The sequence below is a fragment of the Lithobates pipiens genome, unplaced genomic scaffold, assembly GCF_037356315.1.
Source record: "Lithobates pipiens isolate NorthernLeopardFrog02 unplaced genomic scaffold, aLitPip1_a1.2 Scaffold_10, whole genome shotgun sequence".
Lineage (NCBI taxonomy): Eukaryota > Metazoa > Chordata > Amphibia > Anura > Ranidae > Lithobates > Lithobates pipiens.
In genome coordinates, this window is record NW_027507686.1 from 85,942,588 (window position 1) to 85,960,686 (window position 18,099).

Genomic DNA, 18,099 nt, shown 5'->3' on the forward strand with positions numbered 1-18,099 from the left:
CAGCAGAATATATTTTGGGGTGCAATTCCACATATAACTATGGCATGTGTGAGCAATATATCATTTAGTGACAACTTTTTGTAATTTTTTTTGTCATTATGCAATCACTTGGGACAAAAAAAAAATATTCAATGGGCTCAACATGCCTCTCAGCAATTTCCTTGGGGTGTCTACTTTCCAAAATGGGGTCATTGTGGGGGGGGGGGGGGTTGTACTACCCTGCCATTTTAGCACCTCAAGAAATGAGACAGGCAGTCATAAATTAAAAGCTGTGTAAATTCCAGAAAATGTACTCTAGTAGTCGCTTTAACTTTTGCGCAAACCAATAAATATAGGCTTATTGACATTTTTTTTTTACTAAAGACATGTGGCTGAATACATTTTGGCCTAAATGAATGACTAAAATTGAGTTTATTCGATTTTTCTTATAACAAAAAGTAGAAAATATCTTTTTTATTTTTTTATTTTTTTTTTCAGTCTCTGACCATCTCCTGTACTGTGTCCCCTGTCTCTGACCATCTCCTGTACCGTGTCCCCTGTCTCTGACCATCTCCTGTACCGTGTCCCCTGTCTCTGACCATCTCCTGTACCGTGTCCCCTGTCTCTGACCATCTCCTGTACCGTGTCCACAGTCTGACCATCTCCTGTACCGTGTCCACAGTCTGACCATCTCCTGTACCGTGTCCACAGTCTGACCATCTCCTGTACCGTGTCCACAGTCTGACCATCTCCTGTACCGTGTCCACAGTCTGACCATCTCCTGTACCGTGTCCACAGTCTGACCATCTCCTGTACCGTGTCCACAGTCTGACCATCTCCTGTACCGTGTCCACAGTCTGACCATCTCCTGTACCGTGTCCACAGTCTGACCATCTCCTGTACCGTGTCCACAGTCTGACCATCTCCTGTACCGTGTCCACAGTCTGACCATCTCCTGTACCGTGTCCACAGTCTGACCATCTCCTGTACCGTGTCCACAGTCTGACCATCTCCTGTACCGTGTCCACAGTCTGACCATCTCCTGTACCGTGTCCACAGTCTGACCATCTCCTGTACCGTGTCCACAGTCTGACCATCTCGTGTACCGTGTCCTCAGTCTCTGACCATCTCGTGTACCGTGTCCTCAGTCTCTGACCATCTCGTGTACCGTGTCCTCAGTCTCTGACCATCTCGTGTACCGTGTCCTCAGTCTCTGACCATCTCGTGTACCGTGTCCTCAGTCTCTGACCATCTCGTGTACCGTGTCCTCAGTCTCTGACCATCTCGTGTACCGTGTCCTCAGTCTCTGACCATCTCGTGTACCGTGTCCTCAGTCTCTGACCATCTCGTGTACCGTGTCCTCAGTCTCTGACCATCTCGTGTACCGTGTCCACAGTCTGACCATCTCCTGTACCGTGTCCTCAATCTCTGACCATCTCGTGTACCGTGTCCGCAGTCTCTGACCATCTCGTGTACCGTGTCCGCAGTCTCTGACCATCTCGTGTACCGTGTCCGCAGTCTCTGACCATCTCGTGTACCGTGTCCGCAGTCTCTGACCATCTCGTGTACCGTGTCCGCAGTCTCTGACCATCTCGTGTACCGTGTCCTCAGTCTCTGACCATCTCGTGTACCGTGTCCTCAGTCTCTCTGACCATCTCGTGTACCGTGTCCTCAGTCTCTCTGACCATCTCGTGTACCGTGTCCTCAGTCTCTGACCATCTCGTGTACCGTGTCCTCAGTCTCTGACCATCTCGTGTACCGTGTCCTCAGTCTCTGACCATCTCGTGTACCGTGTCCTCAGTCTCTGACCATCTCGTGTACCGTGTCCTCAGTCTCTGACCATCTCGTGTACCGTGTCCTCAGTCTCTGACCATCTCGTGTACCGTGTCCTCAGTCTCTGACCATCTCGTGTACCGTGTCCTCAGTCTCTGACCATCTCGTGTACCGTGTCCTCAGTCTCTGACCATCTCGTGTACCGTGTCCACAGTCTGACCATCTCCTGTACCGTGTCCTCAGTCTCTGACCATCTCCTGTACCGTGTCCTCAGTCTCTGACCATCTCGTGTACCGTGTCCGCAGTCTCTGACCATCTCGTGTACCGTGTCCTCAGTCTCTGACCATCTCGTGTACCGTGTCCTCAGTCTCTGACCATCTCGTGTACCGTGTCCTCAGTCTCTGACCATCTCCTCAGTCTCTGACCATCTCCTGTACCTTGTCCTCAGTCTCTGACCATCTCCTGTATAAAAATGTTTTTAAAAACAGTCACTTTCAGTATCAGTGTTGTATCGGTTTTCGGTATCAAGGAAGATTTATTTTCGGTATTGGTTTCGGCACCAAAAAACCCATTCGGTGAATCCCTAAATGTAAGCTCTACAAGCAGGGCCCTCCTGTACCTTTTTGTATTGAACTGTACTGTAATTGTGTTCCCCCCCCCCCCCCCCCCATACATTGTAAAGCGCTGCGTAAACGGTTGGCGCTATATTAATCGTGTATAATAATAATAACCTTACAAATGCATAATGCCATAAACAATGAAAATCAATATTGCTAAAAAATGTAACCGTGAACATTATAAAAAAAATAATTTGTGTAACAAGCAAGCTCACAGTGAAAGAAATTTTAATATTATTCCTTATTATCAAGAGTCTAAAAAGAGATTATTTTTTTTCTCCCCTTCATCTATCCACAGGGATAAAAGTGCAAATTGGGGTATTATACATATTACTGTTCAAAAGTGACTCTGGTGATGATAATCCTGATCAGAAGAGGGTGACTTCACACATGTGCCCCCCCCCCCACCCCCGCCCATGTGGATGCGCTCACCTCCAACAATGTGACCGCACACTTAAGTTTTGGTCCACATAAACAGCTGAAACACTCCTGGGCTCTAAGTGAAACTGCTTCAGCAGGATCCCACAGGAAAATCCAGAGAAGTTGTCCTCAATTCTTAAACAAGAAAGAGGCTGGAGAGTGCATTATTGCTAGTTTTTAAAAATTTATTTAGAAAACATAACATCAGGATGCTCGCACATTTTAGGTGCTTCTAGCACACCAAACTATAAAAGCATTAAGCATAGGATTCCTCTCCAAACGACTTCCAAACTAGTATGTGTCAGCAGCTTGTACAAACAAGCATGTATCAGAGTTCCTCCACTGTCCTGGCCCCTCCCCTACATGTGACAACACGGGGCTAATCACGTGTCTTCCTCAGGGGGATCTGATTGGATGGTGGAGATTACTAGAATATATACTATGCTGGCGGCCATTTAAGTGTAGCCACCATTTTGTTGTAGGTTTATTCCAATGATAACCACAACCGCGGCCATATTAAAGTGGTTGTAAACCTTTTTTCTCAAATCGCCTTTCAGGACAACCCCGGAGAGAGTGTAGCTCCACCTTGTAATTAGGAAACACATGCCCACTTTAAAAACACCTCCTCTTCCTCCATGGCTTCAGTTATTGTGTTTCCTCCTTGGAGGAAGCATGTGCCTGAACCAGGGAGAGCTACACTCTCTGCAGGGGAGTAAGGCTTACCTTTCGTTGCAGGTTGTTTCTTTTTGACCCCCAGCAGCATCTCCACGGGGAGAGGACTCCTGGAGCTCCTGGTCCCGCCATCTCACGGGAGTAAGGACCCTCGGAGTGCCGGCGTCGGGTGCCCGGTGTCCGCTGGTTAGCGCAGGGAGGGCTCTGTTGCTGGCGGAGGCCGCTGCAGGTCAGCGGCATGGCTCCGTTTTCGTCGCCGGGTCCCGGGCGGCGACGGCGTCGTTCACGGTGACGCGCGGGCGCTCTGAGGGGGCGTGGCGCCGTGGTTCAAGCGCCTGGAACGCAGGGATCATGGGGCGGGTCAGGTGACCGCGTGCTTCCGCTTCCGGCCGGCCCTGATGACGCGGCGGCCGGGAAAATTTAAAACGACAGAGCTGTTTGTGATAGCTGCCTCACTCAAACGATGGAAGAGTGTAAGCCAGCTATGGCGGAGACAGGCGCCCCTAGCACCGGTCCAGCCCAGGTACGTAAGGTGCACTGGCACCCTCTGCTTTACTGTTGGGCTATGTCTTTGTCTGTTCCCCCCTCTTGGGGGCCTGTCGCTGCAGGTCAGAGGTGGACTTCGCTCTGACCTTTTGCAGCCTAGTTCTGGGGTCTCACTAGTGGTCTGTTTGGTGGTGGGTCTCTGCACTGGCTTGGTGTTAAGCAACTGGTTGTTGAGAGCTTTTAGTGAGTTAAACCTGTATGTTGTTTCAGGAAAAATCACTAGGAAAAGCTAGACCAGGTCAGAGAAAATGTCCTTCTTGCAAGACCCCCCTCAGAGATTCATGGCAGAAGGCAATGTGCAGAAATTGTTTCAGAGAATTGGTGGAAGAGGAAACATCTCAACAATATAAGGATTTGTTTTCTTCGGTTAAAGAGCTGACAAACTCCTTGAGTTCAGTCAGGTCCATCCTGATACAAAACCCTCCCGCACAGACCGAGCCTCAGAACTTACCGCCCAGCCCCAGGGCGTCGTCATCCAGACAGGTGGAAACTGAAGAGTCTGGAGACGAAGGGGGTAGTACTCTCATCTCCTTCAGGGATTCTGAGGAGGAGGAAGAGGAAGAAGATAGCAGGGGCTCCAAATTCAAGCTATCACTAGAGGAAGTAGATGATATTCTAAAAGCAATCTACACTACTCTAGAAATTCAAGAAGAAAAAGTACAACTGTCAGTTCATGACAAAATGTACCAGGGGTTGGACGAAACAAAACGGAGAGTTTTTCCAGTCCACAGGGTCCTCTCAGACTCAGTGAGAAAGGAGTGGAAGGACCCAGAAAAAGCCCCTTTCTTCTCTAAAGCTCTCAAGAGAAGGTTTCCCTTCGAAGATAAGGACTCAGAGGTTTGGAACAAAAAACCCAGAGTCGATGCAGCTTTCTCGCAGGTATCCAGACGAACGGATCTAGCCTTTGAGGATATGGGGATCCTTAAAGACCCAATGGACAAAAAAGCTGACTCCATCCTTAAAAAAGCTTGGGATGCTGCGTCAGTCAGTCTAAAACCAGCAATGGCAGCTACGGTGGTGGCCAGGAATCTGGAATGTTGGGTAGAGAAGCTGAAGAGCCATATTGAGGCGGGGACACCCCGCAAGGATCTCTTAGAGTCCTTTCCACTGATCCTGAATGCAGTCAAATACATGGCGGATGCATCAGCAGAATCGGTTAAACTGGCCGCTAGGTCTTCGGCTCTTGTAAATTCAGCCAGGAGAGCAGTTTGGCTGAAAACATGGTCTGGGGACACTGCTTCTAAGGTCAAGCTGTGTGGTCTTCCCTTCTCGGGTGACTTGCTCTTTGGTCCCGATTTAGAGTCGGTGCTGGATAGAACAGCCGATAAAAAGAAGGCTTTTCCAGTTAAGAAAAAGCAGATTGCCAAAAATAATTTTCGTGCTTTTCAGCAGTCCCATAAAAAAGACCAGGAGCGCAAGAGCAGATGGGGTTCACAGAAGGGCAAAGGCAAGGGTGGAGTCCTCTTTAGATCTCCCCCAGAGCAGTCCCCTAAGAGCAAGTGACAATATCTCCCCAGTGGGGGGGAGACTGTCAGCTTTTCGCGAACAATGGGACAGGCTGTCTCCAAATCTGTTCGTGAAAAGCGTTGTCGACCAGGGGTACAGGTTGGAGTTTTCAGAACTACCCCCGAGCAGGTTTTACGTGACAACATTGCCAAGGGATCAGGAGAAGGCCTCTGCAATGAAGCTTTTGTTACAGGAGCTGATACAGCAAGAGGTTCTGATTCAAGTCCCAGTAAATCAGCAGGGCGGGGGTTTTTACTCACATATTTTTCTGGTGAAAAAACCCTCAGGGAAGTACCGTCTAATCCTGAATCTGAAATTTCTGAACCGGTTCATTCGGTACAAACATTTCAGGATGGATACAATTTTCTCCATCACAAAGCTGTTGACCCCAGAATGCTTCATGGCATCCCTGTATCTGAGGGATGCCTACCTTCATATACCAATTCATCAGGCATCGCAGCAGTTCCTGCGCCTGGCATTGAAGGTGGGGAGTTCGGTATGGCACCTCCAATTCAGGGCTCTGCCGTTCGGACTCTCGTCCTCTCCCAGGGTCTTTACGAAGATTATGGCAGAGGCTTTGGAGCCCCTGAAATTGAAGGGGATTCCAGTCGTCCCTTACCTGGACGACCTTTTGTTTTTTGCAGACTCCAGGGAGCAGGTCCTAGTCAATCTCCAGAGGGCCCAGTCTCACCTCGAGGGCCTGGGATGGCTTCTAAATCTAGAGAAGTCAATCCTGACCCCCTCACAGGAAATGAAATTTCTGGGGTATACATTAAATTCGATTCTCCAGAAAGTTTTCCTGCCGTTGGAAAAACAGGAAGAAGTTGCAGCTAGCTGTACAGCGGATACAGAGCAACCAGACAGTCTCAGTTAGGACGGCTATGGCAGTTCTGGGCCTGCTTACGGCAGCAATCCCGGCTGTTCAGTGGGCCAGGTTCCATTCCAGACCCCTTCAGAGGGAGGTTCTGTCAAGCTGGTCCCATCAGGATCCTTTGGAAAAACAGCTAAAAATTTCGTCAAGGACGAAAAGGGCTCTTTGGTGGTGGAGAGACCAGGCAAACCTCTCAAGGGGCCTGGTGTGGACCTTTCCTGTGGACAAGCGCCTTACTACAGACGCAAGTGCCTGGGGCTGGGGAGCCCATCTGGATGGTCAGACATCTCAGGGGGTCTGGTCCAAACAGGAAGCTCAAAGATCATCCAACTGGAGGGAGTTGAAGGCGATCTTTCTGGGTTTAGTGGCCTTTCAGCAGAGTTTGAGAGGCCACCACGTCCAGGTGTTGTCAGACAACACGACAGCGGTTACCTACATTATGAAGCAAGGGGGAACCAGAAGCAGGAGCTTGATGGAGCTGGCCAATCTGTTAGCCTGGGCAGAGCAGAACACAGCCTCACTATCGGCAGTGCATCTGAAGGGCTCTCAGAATTTGTTTGCGGACCTCCTAAGCAGGCGCAAATTGCTGGAGGCAGAATGGAGTCTGAATCAGGAAGTGTTCCTGATGATCTCCGAGGCCTGGGGGGTTCCACAGGTAGACCTTTTTGCCAGCCAGCAGAACTCAAAGGTGGACAGATTCTTTTCTCTTCACAGAGGAGATGCAGCAATAGGGTTGGACGCATTTGCTCACCCCTGGCATTACCAGCTGTGCTACGCCTTTCCCCCCTTTTCTCTAATTCCACTAGTACTGAGGAAATTCAGGGAAGAAAGGACAGACTTAATACTAGTCACTCCTTTTTGGCCAAAAAGGCCCTGGTTCGCGGGTCTTCGAAACCTAGCCTCGAAGCCCCCATGGAGGTTACCACTCAGAAAAGATCTGTTATCCCAGGGGACAGTAAGTCATCCAGAGGTGGAACTCCTACAGCTAACCGCCTGGTTTCTGAGGAGGACCTATTAAAAGCCAAAGGTCTCTCAGATAAAGTAGTAAAGACCCTGCTGTCTAGTAGGAAGGCAGTTACACAGGCAATTTACATGAAGGTCTGGAAAAAGTTCAACTCCTGGTGCAGTTCTAGAGAACTCAAGGTCAAGAGCACGGTGTCCGTCTTGGAGTTTCTCCATGAAGGAATGGAGAAGGGTCTTGCAGCCAGTACCCTGAAGACTCAGGTGGCTGCCTTATCAGTTTTCTTTGAAAAGACTTTATCTAAAGAAACTTTAATTTCTAGATTTTTTTAGGGCTCTTGCTCGAAATAGACCAGTAGCCCTTAAAGACTTTCCCAGTTGGGATTTGTCTACAGTTTTACAGGGTCTCTCGGGAGCACCGTTTGAACCCTTACAGGAAGCTTCTTTACAGAAGGTGGTTTTAAAAACAATCTTTTTGGTGGCCATCACCTCGGCCAGGAGAGTCGGCGAGCTCCAAGCTCTAGCTATTACAGAACCCTTCCTTAGAATTTATCAGGACAGGGTGGTACTGAGGACGGATCCAGCATTCCTACCGAAAGTATCCTCAACTTTCCATCGATCACAGGAAATAGTGTTACCTACATTCTCTGCAACCCCAGCAAATGCAGGAGAGGAAGTTTTTCCACACATTGGATGTGAGAAGGTGTCTATTACAGTTTCTGAAAGTTACTAAAGATTTTAGAAAATCAAACGCCCTCTTCGTGATATTTTCTGGATCACGCAAGGGGGAGAAAGCTTCTAAAAGTACGCTGGGTAGGTGGCTTAAGTTGGCTATAACAGAAGCCTATAAAGCAAAAGGAGAAATACCTCCCTCAGGTATTGCTGCCCACTCTACTAGATCCACGGCAGTTTCCTGGGCTGAAAGGGCCGGTGCAACGCCTGAACAAATCTGCAAGGCTGCCACTTGGTCCAGTTATTCGACATTTCTCCGGCACTACCGGTTAGATCTACTGTCTGCAGCAGATCAGGCCTTCGGCAGGAAGGTACTGCAGGCAGTAGTCCCGCCCTAGGGTAAGTTTCTCGGTTATCCTCTCCGGGGTTGTCCTGAAAGGCGATTTGAGAAAGACTCAGTTAGACTTACCGGTGACGGTATTTCTAAGAGCCTTTCAGGACAACCGTTACTTCCCTCCCTAGGTTATGCTTAGTAAATGTATTAAGTTCTACCATGGTGTTGTGCTTTCTGTGCTTTGTTTTCCAGCGTCGGAAGGCCACAATAACTGAAGCCATGGAGGAAGAGGAGGTGTTTTTAAAGTGGGCATGTGTTTCCTAATTACAAGGTGGAGCTACACTCTCTCCGGGGTTGTCCTGAAAGGCTCTTAGAAATACCGTCACCGGTAAGTCTAACTGAGTCTTTTAAAAATCCTGAAAAAAAAAATCCTGCAAGACAAAGACATAATGAGCTAGTATGCATAGCATACTAGCTCATTATGAATAACTTGCCTTCGATCGAAGCCCCCGAAGCGGTCCTCCGTCTTCCTCTTCGCCGCTGCCATGGATCCCGCAGCGACTTCTGGGTCTCGCGGCTCCGGCGCTGTGATTTGCCGGAGCCGTGATGACGTCACTCCCGTGCATGCGCACGGGAGCCGACGCTCACGGCATATCGCTGCGATCTGCAGCCTGCCCCAGTGCGCCAACACGCAACTGTCTACGGCGCATGCACCGTAGACAGCGGTGGCTGTCTTCGGGCAAATATCTCCTAAACTGTATAGGTTTAGGAGATATTTCTTGGACCTACAGGTAATCCTTAATCTAGGTTTACCTGTAGGTCAAAATTGGTTGTAAGGGTTTACAACCACTTTAATGAAGCAGCAAGTCGACCACCATAGGCACCATTTTATTGTGGTTCACAAACGCATCCGCAGCCATATAAATAAACATCAGTAACAAAGTTAATTACAAATAATATGGAGAACTTCACTAAATACAGGACGGGGAGGACACATAAGAAGGGCGCCACCTGGGGAGAAATAAATGCAATCATTTATAATACATTCCCCATACATCAACTAATAATTACAATAAGAGCCTCTCTCTCTCACTGTGCTCTTTTACAGGCCCGGCAGCAGGGTAAGAAGGAGGAGGGGGCTGCGGTGAGGTCTGACAGGAGTGGGGACAAGGTACCTGTCAAAAACAGCTACCCCCCCAAATGTGGCACCAAAGCAGGGTATCAGATAAGTACAAGTTCCACTCTTGGGTATCACTCTGCTTTAAAGGCAGGATACAAGATTTTGCAGACTAGAAGGACAGATATTCTCTTCATATGATGGAGCTTTATGGCATGCTGGATGAGCGGTCTTCATTTCTCCTTCATAACATAGAGGGAGGTGTTCTGTAACTCGGCATTAACTTGTGCAGTGCGGAACACACTGAACCGTGAAGACAAAGCATAGTCCGAAGCTGCCTGAGACTCTCCTCCCCATTGGCTGAGACAGCAGTGGAGTGCTATCTGCTCCCGCTGCTGTCAATCAAAGTCAGTGAACCAATGAGGAGAGAGGGGTGGGGCCTCGGTGTCTGAATGGCCACACAGAGTTGCGGCTCTGCTCTGGTGCCCCCATAGCAATCTGCTTGCTGTGGGGGCACTCGTTGAGAGAGGTGCCAGGAGAGCCGAAGAGTGACCTGAGAAGAGGAGGACCAGGGCTGCTGTATGCAAAACCTTTAATTATTTTTTCTGTTCCTCTTCTGGGCTCCCCTGCTGACGATGCAGGCTTCTCCTAGACTTTGAGTGCCTCCATAGCAAGCCGTATCCTGTGAGGGCACTCATACAGGCTCAATCCTGAGCCAGGTTGTGTGCGTCTATTGACATGCACAGTGTGGCTCAGCCCCACTCACTACTCGCGTGATTTGTTTGACCGCAACAGGAGCCAATGGGGGCCACTACATCAGCACAGCCTGTGAGAGCAAGGAGAGAGGAGAGGGCTGCTATAGATGGGCACAGCGCTGGATCGATAGAGGACTAATATGAGAAATGCAATAAGTCTTGGTTTTACAACCACTTTAATCTTGCTTGTTTATTGTCTTGTTTATTTCCCTTCCTATTCACCTTCTAGCTCCTTTTCGAATGCTTCATGTGGATAATACTTTGTATGGTAAATGCACCTGGCTCTAACCCTTCCCTATGTGGATATAGAGGTTTTAAAGGATGGGAGCGTCACACCAGCTTGTACAGACTTTTTAAAAGAATTTTATTTTGTAAAGCCAACACTCTGTGGCCAGGCCTAGTTTGTTCCTGTACCTTTCGTGTACAACAGTGGGTTGTTTTTTATTCCCAGCTCTGAAAAAAAGTTGTAATCCAAAACATTTTAGGTTTGCAGCAAGGTGGACATTGTAGCCGACTAAGCGTGATACCTTAATTTACATTTCCTTTTTTTTCTATGATATCCAACTCATATGTCAGTGCTTGAAATAGAGAATAATCGAGGCTCAGTTTGCCGTTAGCTGGGATTTCTTTTTAGGGAGATTCAATCTACAAGTAAGTCGTGACATGGTAGACTACACTAGTGAAGTATATTCATAAAGGCTTATAACAAAGAAGGGAAACATTTGTAGAGAGATGAGGTATGTTCTCTTTGGCTCCTTTTCTTTTCTGACGCTAACTTCCCATAGCTCTACGTGTGTGTGTGTGTGTGTGTGTGTGTGTGTGTTACATTGGGTTTTTTTTGTTTTGTTTTTTTAATTAATAACAGGGCATTGTACCATGATAGCCATTGGGGAAACAAGAAAATACTGAGAACTGATGGCATTAGGTAATTTTGATATTCCTAAACCAAAAGCAATTTAAAAAGGCTTGGTGGAGTATATCCATTTTATTTATTTTAATTCAAGCCGGTAAATATTCATCCACTTTTTTGTGTATTATTTGCCATTGTAACTATTCTCGAGGATCTGTTTCATTCTTTTTTTTTTTTTTTTTTTTTTTTTACAGGTTTTAGGTAGTCGTGGAAATAATCTCCATGAGGTAGAGACTGCAGAGGGCGAGAAGTTTTTAGCTAGCATGCCCACAAAATTCAGGAAGAACATTTGGATCAAGAGAGGTAATGGAATGTGTAACACTAAACTACAGGGTTTTCAGTCTGTAGATAACTGCATTGGTGCCTTGTACAGTGTATTTGGCAGTACAGATAAAAAGGTAAAACAACTTTAAAACTATATGTGCTTATTGAGCCCTAAGGGCAGGACTGCATACTGTATGTGATTAAATAACCTATTGGCAATTGTTACATTTTCAGGAGTTTTATTTTAACTAAGGGCAAAATGGCTGAAGCCGGCCATACATGACTTGAATTTCAGCTGGTTCAGAAGGGAGTGGTCACATTTTGATCTGTGTATGGCCCCTGTGGCTGTACAGAGGTTGATCTACCGGTCAACTTCTGTAAAACCACCCTGTTGGATTTTTCCCTCACAGCCTGCAATGCTGATCAGTTCTGATGGCAGAGACATCTCCCTGCTATCAGAATGCAATAACCTAAAATCCTACAATATCCTCCAAGTATGTGTATGGGGGAATCAATCAACCTGCTGTTTGAAAGAAAAAAAAAATGACTCCCCTTTGGGCTGCTTGAGTGGATGGCATTCTTCTTTGCAGTGCTGTGTCCTAGGATTGATTGCAACAAAGGACACCATATGTATGAGGTTTTGTACTCCCCACGTGTTTTATTTTTTTTCCAACAATCCAAAACATACTGGGAGTTTAAAGTGGTTGTAAAGCCTTACAGACCACTTTAACCTACAGGTAAGCCTAGATCTTGCCTGTAGGTGCAAGAATTATCTTCTTAACCTACATGGTTAAGGAGATATTTTCCTAAAAAATGGGCACCGATGTCTATGGCGCATGCACGCCATAGACAACGGCACAGGTGCACTGAGCGTGCCGTTAGTGAAGGCGATCATGCCGTCACTGACTGCTCCCACGCGAATGAGCCAGAGTGACGTCATCGCAGCTCCGGCCACTCACAGCGCCGGAGCATCGATACCCGGAAGTCACTCCAGGTATCATGGCGGCGACGGAGGATGTGAATGAGGGTCGCTTCGGGTGCTTCAATCTCAGTTAAGTAATTTATAATCAGCTAGTATGCTATGAATGCTAGCTCATTAGGCCTTTCTCCTGCAGGGTGTTTTTATTTTTTGTAGAGAGGGTTTACTTTTTAACTGTTTTCCCTTTTAAAAATGGCACATTGTTGAAAATATATATACACACAGTATATTCATATTACTGACCAAGCTGTGCCAGAAGAAGGGGTGCATGAATGTATCTCCCCAGCAATGTGGATATCAGCACATGTACATGGTGGGGATTGGTATATTTGGGACAGGAATCTACACGTTTTTTTTTTCTTTTAGTTCAAAAACGGTTTATAAATATTAGTAATAAGGGGAAAAAAATTGTAAACTGGTTACTAAAGGATAAGTGTCAGAACTAAATATATTTCAATATCTGCCAGCTGTGATTTGGGGTCAAAACTGGTAAAGTCAGTATCATAACATTAAAGGAAAAGTTCATTTAAAAAAAAAAATGCACATTTTATTGCAGGTAAAAAACGTGCATTTACTATTTTTCTTTTTACATTTTTTTTCTCTAGGAGCCTGGAAAGCATTGCACCAGCAATACGTCAGGACTTGTAGTTCATACACACGCACACACAGCTGCACTGTTTTCAAAAAGTGACCACTAGTACAGGGAACTTCTCCCCATACTGCTGTCGCAGGGAGAGGAGGGAACGTTGAGCTGCTGCCGCAGTGGAAACATGTAACATGTTCCCAAGGGTGAACTTATCCTTTAGGCCTTATGCACACTCGACGTTATAAAAAAAATGCCAATAGCGTTAGCTGTAGAATGAGTTTTGGAACATTTTTCAGCTTTTTTTTTATTTATTTTTTAGCAAAACTATACTCCCACAATAGCTTATGGCTCAAAAACACTGATAAATGCAGAAAAGCCAAGTTTTTCGGCTTTTATCAATTAGCCACGTTTTTCGGCTTTTATCAATTAGCCACGTTTTTCGGCTTTTATCAATTAGCCACGTTTTTCGGCTTTTATCAGTTAGCCACGTTTTTCGGCTTTTATCAATTAGCCACGTTTTTCGGCTTTTATCAGTTAGCCACGTTTTTCGGCTTTCATCAGTTAGCCACGTTTTTCGGCTTTTATCAGTTAGCCACGTTTTTTGGCTTTTATCAGTTAGCCACGTTTTTTGGCTTTTATCAGTTAGCCACGTTTTTTGGCTTTTATCAGTTAGCCACGTTTTTTGGCTTTTATCAGTTAGCCACGTTTTTTGGCTTTTATCAGTTAGCCACGTTTTTTGGCTTTTATCAGTTAGCCACGTTTTTCGGCTTTTATCAGTTAGAGCATTTTTACAGCTGAAAAACTCCTCTTAAAACCTACTAGTTCTGGGGGTTTTTTTCCAGCCAAAAAACGCTGATAACAGCCTATGTGTACATGGACACATAGAATAACATGCTGAGGAGTTTACTGGCTGCGGAAAAAAATGCCTGAAGCCAAAAACAGCAGCTGTAAAAAAAACATCCAGTGTGCATGAGGTCTAAATGTCAGGGCTGAATATATTCAGGTAATTGCCATCTTACATTTTGTGCAAAAGTTAATGTATCTGTACTCGGTATACCAGCACATGTAATAATGTTGTTGTTTTTTCTTGTAGGAGATTTTGTTATTGTCGATCCAATTGCTGAAGGAGAAAAGGTAAAAGCGGAGATATCCTTTATCATCTATAAAGATCATCAGAGACTACTGCATAAAGAAGGCCTCTGGTAATTTATTTTTTTTTTTTAATCATTATCTTTGTAAAAGTATTGGGTTGCGTTATAAAACATTAAAAGCATGTTATGCTTGGTCCACGTTGGCAGTATTTTTCCTTGTTTTTGAACCAAACAGACAGGAATCTACAAGCCGCTGGGGAAAGCCCCAGCGATTAGATCGCATGGTGCCACATGCTCCAATCTGTTGATCAAACAAGTGACTAAAAAGTGGCACGCTTGTGTAATAATTGTCCACATACAAATGGTACCCCTTTCCAAATAAGGGTGACACCAAGTCCCACACAATCTTGCCAGAGCTTCCTATGTAGTCAGGGCAGTTTGTCGGCTCTACGTGACTATCTCTTCCCTTGTAAACCATAATACTACATGTATAGCCTGTGGCCGCGTCACAGAGCTTATACATCTTGACCCCGTATCTGGCATGCTTGCTGGGAAGGTACTGTTTGAATGACAAGCCTCTAGAAAACTTAATCAGGGACTCATCAACGCAGACAACTTGATGGGCAGTAAACAAGTCTACAAAACGTTGGTTGAAGTGGTTACGAGGGGCCAAATTTTGTAGAGCCGATCGTATCCAGGGTCTCCAAGAGGGCGACAGAGTTCAGTGTCATTGAAGTGCATGAATCGCAAGATCCGCTCGTATCGTGCCCGTGTCATGAAAGCAGAGAACACGGGCATATGGTGAATTGGGTCAGTGGACCAATATGACTATAACTCGCTCTTTTTGGTTATGCCCATGAGGAGGGAAAGCCCCAGAAAGGTCCTAAACCTGGAAACCATAATTGGTTTCCAATCTCTGGCAAGGGAGGGCTGGGGAATAGTGGCGATGTGTTGATCAGCGTACAAATTGCTTTGGTCCATCTGAATGCCGGGTTGGCCAGTGAATGGGAGAAGTACGGGTGCTGCAGAAGGGGTGGGTTCCCAGTTAGGTTTGGCGAATTCTGCAGGAAGGGCACTATGGGCTCAACGGGCCTGTCTTTGTCTTCTTGGTGGCAGCGAGACACTACTTGTGCTTGCCACCTCACCAGCTTGAACTGCACTTATGGGACTCACCACATCACCAAGTGTTACTGCAGTGCTGGATGTACGACCAGGGTGTACTAGGCCGCTTGTGCTTGCAAGTTCACCAGAAGGAATAGCAGCACTAGTACTTCTCTGCTCCATAAGAGAGTACTGCGGTTCTTGCACCTCAACAGCAGAAGAAGATCCGGTCTGGTATGCTTGACCTTGGCAGGGACCATAACTCCCTCGTCAGAGCTATCTGTCATGGAGCTGCTGTCGTCTACAGGATCGTATTCTGAGCCTGAATCTGACAGATGAGTGACTTCCTCTTCACCATCTGTCATGCTCAGAAACGTGTAGGCCTCTTCACTACTGCACCTTCAATTTGCCATTTTGGGCTCTAAATTTAGTGGTACACTAGTGAGTCTCACAAGTAAATAAAGCTCCTAGGCTGTCAGCGACTGTATCAAAATGCTACCAAAAAAACTGTTAGCGATCGCAGGGATCAGGCCTGACTCTTCAAACGCTGCAGTTATGTGTTTAGTGTTTTGTAAGTGACAGTGATCGATCGATACTGCACTTGGGTTGGCTGGGCGGAGGGGCAAAACGCAGGTGCCAGCAGGTATCTGGGCTGGTCCTGCTAACACTGCATTTTTGGGAACCCTAACCTGCTGGGGATGCCAGTATAGATCTGATCAGATATCGATCCGTTCAGATACTATACCACTAAGGGAGGTGTATGCTGCGTGCGTGGGTGTTAGCAGTACTGGCACTAACCTGATGCTGCCTAGGGCAACGCAGACCCGATCTGACCCTAAAACCTAACTCATATCGCCCACTGAGTGATCAGGGAGTTAAACCTTTATTAGGTAATGTACAGCGGGTGTCCTGACACTATTAAAAAAAACAACTAACTAACCAGCCTCACTGGTAACAGTTATACGGTGATCACTGGTTAAAGGGTTAACTAGGGGGCAATCAGGAGGTTAAAACCTTTATTAGGTAGTATATGGGGTACCTGACGCTATAAAAAGCTGACGGAAAACCTAAATACTTACCTGCCTAACTAGGGTCACCTGTGACACTAATGCAGCGATCAGAAAAACAATAGTTTAGTGACACCGGTGAAGGGTAGTGATCAAGGAGTTAAACTTTTATCTTGGGGGGGGGGGGGGGTTAGGGGGGACCCTAGACCTAAAGGGGCCTAACCCTAACTGCCCTACCACTTATAACAGTCACAAATGACACCAATGCAGTAATCTGTAAAAAAAACTGCTATTGGTGTCACAGTTTCATAGGCGCTGGAATGAAAAGACCAACATGAGGTGAGATGACATCACTTCCTCTGCTCCTGTTTACATTACAGGAGCAGAGGAAGCTTTCTATTTGTCAGGACCGATCACTAGGGGGTGGCCATGAATCAATGGCCTCCCCCCTCAGCACGGATCGTTCCTGAATGGATTCCCGACCACCGCAGGGCACCGGGGGGGGGGGGGGGGCTGATTGGGCCCCCCACCCGCTGGGAGGCAGGGAACATGCATATGCCTGCCCGTGCCAATCTGCCGACGTACATCGTCGTGCTGCGGTCGTCAACTAGTTAAATAAATGTATATTTTCTTATATAAAACTGATGGTTATTTGTATGTCCAGATTTACTGAAAATTTCATAAGGGTTTGTTCCAGTATTTTTAAAATATGATTTTTGTCTGGTAGTTCACTTAAGGTGGTGCTACTAGAATAAGTTGTTTGGATTGAGTTTTGATCCCCTGAGCTCCGGAGAGATTATCGTTCTTTCAGTGGTTTTGAAGTCTGGTGTGTAGTGTTGGTTTTTCAGCTTTATACATGCCTTTCTTCCTCCCACAACCAGCCCATTCACCCAGGGAACAAAGAGAAAAATCCTAGTATAAGATTCAAGATACTTTGCTCAGAGCTTATCCAGGAAAAAGGAATCTCTTCCTGTCCAATGTGACAGAACAGGTACCTGGTAAATGGCTTCATTTGGGGAGGAAGGGAACAAAGTTTTCCATCTACCCATATCCAAAAGTATTGATGTTTTACTTTGCTGGTTGTGGGGGAACCAAGGAAGGTGAATATATGCAGGAGGGGCCAGACAGTTATGTGAACTTGTTTACTTGAACTTAGAACAGGCTTGTTTTAACCACTTCCGAGTTAACTTTTACAGGGGATATCTTTGTTATGGCGTGTTAGGTCCTGTTTCTGATAAGAGTGGTCTCTGCGGCGGATTCGACACGAGATCACTTTTATCGGCGGCAGGAGAGGGGGACCCGCCACGCTCTGGTGCCCTCCACTGCTTACCGGATCCATCGGCAGCGGCGAAGGCAATCGGATCTTCACCCTGGCTAGACATGGAGATGAGTGAGGGGAAGATGGCCTCCATCCATCTCCATAACAATGCAGGGTGGAAGCAACGTAAAAACATCATTTCCGCCACAGGTTTTAAAGGGCCAATTTTTTTTTTTTTTTTTTTTTTTAACCAGTTGCCGACCGCCTCACGCCGATGTACGTCATCAGAATGGCACGGGCAGGCATAAGCACATAAATGTACGTCCTTGCCTTCCCGCGGGTCGGGGGCCCGATCGGGCCCCCGCCCGGTGCCTGCGGCGGTCGGTATTCGTTCGGGAGCGATCCCGGACGAGGGGACGGCCATTCATTCATGGCCACCCCCTCGCGATCGCTCCCGACGAATGAAAATCCCCCCTGACATCACTTCCTCTCCTGTAATGTAAACACAGGAGAGGAAGTGATGTATTCTCTCCTCGTGTCGGTCTTTTTCGTTCCGGCACGGAGGAGAGAGGATCGGTGAGTTGCACCTAACACTACACTAACAGTAGAACACGCCAGGCACACTTTTCACCCCCCTGATCACCCCCCAATCACCCCCCAATCACCCCTGCCCCCCCCAGT

The 18,099-nt window shown here is 46.8% G+C and overlaps 1 protein-coding gene across 1 annotated transcript in view; it reads left to right on the top strand.

The window, feature by feature from the left end:
* EIF1AD (eukaryotic translation initiation factor 1A domain containing) overlaps positions 1 to 18,099 on the top strand; it is a 59,777-nt gene that overhangs the window by 25,363 nt on the left and 16,315 nt on the right. The window contains exons 3-4 of the mRNA XM_077456616.1: positions 11,327 to 11,435; positions 14,055 to 14,163. Of these exons, the coding sequence (XP_077312742.1) occupies positions 11,327 to 11,435; positions 14,055 to 14,163 (218 nt within the window). The remainder of the gene's footprint in view (positions 1 to 11,326; positions 11,436 to 14,054; positions 14,164 to 18,099) is intronic.